The sequence below is a fragment of the Egretta garzetta genome, unplaced genomic scaffold, assembly GCF_000687185.1.
Source record: "Egretta garzetta isolate BGI_Z169 unplaced genomic scaffold, ASM68718v1 scaffold1127, whole genome shotgun sequence".
Classification (NCBI taxonomy): Eukaryota; Metazoa; Chordata; class Aves; order Pelecaniformes; family Ardeidae; genus Egretta; species Egretta garzetta.
In genome coordinates, this window is record NW_009260337.1 from 17,183 (window position 1) to 18,153 (window position 971).

General features: G+C 62.5%; 1 protein-coding gene across 1 annotated transcript in view; it reads left to right on the forward strand.

Moving 5' to 3' along the window:
- LOC118452681 (relA-associated inhibitor-like) overlaps positions 1 to 183 on the forward strand; it is a gene marked incomplete at its 3' end in the record, with an annotated part of 13,615 nt that extends 13,432 nt beyond the window's left edge. Inside the window, exon 3 of the mRNA XM_035898007.1 lies at positions 17 to 183. Within this exon, the coding sequence (XP_035753900.1) occupies positions 17 to 183 (167 nt within the window). The remainder of the gene's footprint in view (positions 1 to 16) is intronic.
- Positions 184 to 971: the final 788 nt, after the last annotated feature.

Below are 971 nucleotides of genomic sequence, written 5' to 3' on the forward strand. Positions count from 1 at the left end.
CCCACCATGGCACCAGGACGCCGCTGCACTGCGCGGCCTCGTGCAACGACACGGGGGTGTGCGTGGCCCTGGTGCGCCACGGCGCCGCCATCTTCGCCACCACCACCAGCGACGGCAGCCTGGCCGTGGAGAAGTGCGACCCCTACCGGGAGGGCTACACCGACTGCTACAACTACCTCACTGGTACCAGGGCCCGGGGGGCACTGGGGGTACTGGGAGTGTAGAGGGAGCGGGGAGGGGTATGGCTGCTGCAGGGGGCATACTGGGCAGGTATGGTTAGGGGGGGTTATGGGTACTGGGAGGAGGCATAGAGTTACTGGGAGGGGGTATCAGGGGTGTATGGGCACTGGGAGGGGGTACTGGGAGGGGGTTCTGGGCAGATTAGGGGTACTGGGAGGGGTTTCTGGGCAGATAAAGGGTACTGGGAGGGGGTACTGGGCAGATTATGGGCACTGGGAGGGGGTTCTGGGCAGATTATGGGCACTGGGAGGGTGTACTGGGAGGGGGTACTGGGAGGGGGTACTGGGCAGATTATGGGCACTGGGAGGGTGTACTGGGAAGGGGTTCTGGGCAGATAAAGGGTACTGGGAGGGGGTACTGGGCAGATAAAGGGTACTGAGAGGGGGTACTGGGAGGGGGTACTGGGCAGATTATGGGCACTGGGAGGGGGTACTGGGCAGATAAAGGGTACTGGGAGGGTGTACTGGGGGGGGCATGGGTACTGGGAGGGGGTACTGGGAAGACTATGGGTATTATGAGGGGGTACTGGGAGGGGCTATGGGTACTGGGAGGGGGTATTGGGGATATGCAGGTACTGGGAGCAGGTATTGAAAGGAGGTACAGGGGATATGTATACTGGGAAGGGGTACTGGGAGGGATACAGATACTGGGAGGGGGTACCAGGATGGGGATGTGTTCAGGGCAGGGGGGTGCCGTGCCATGGGTGTGCTGGGGGGGTTACAGGGTGCTGG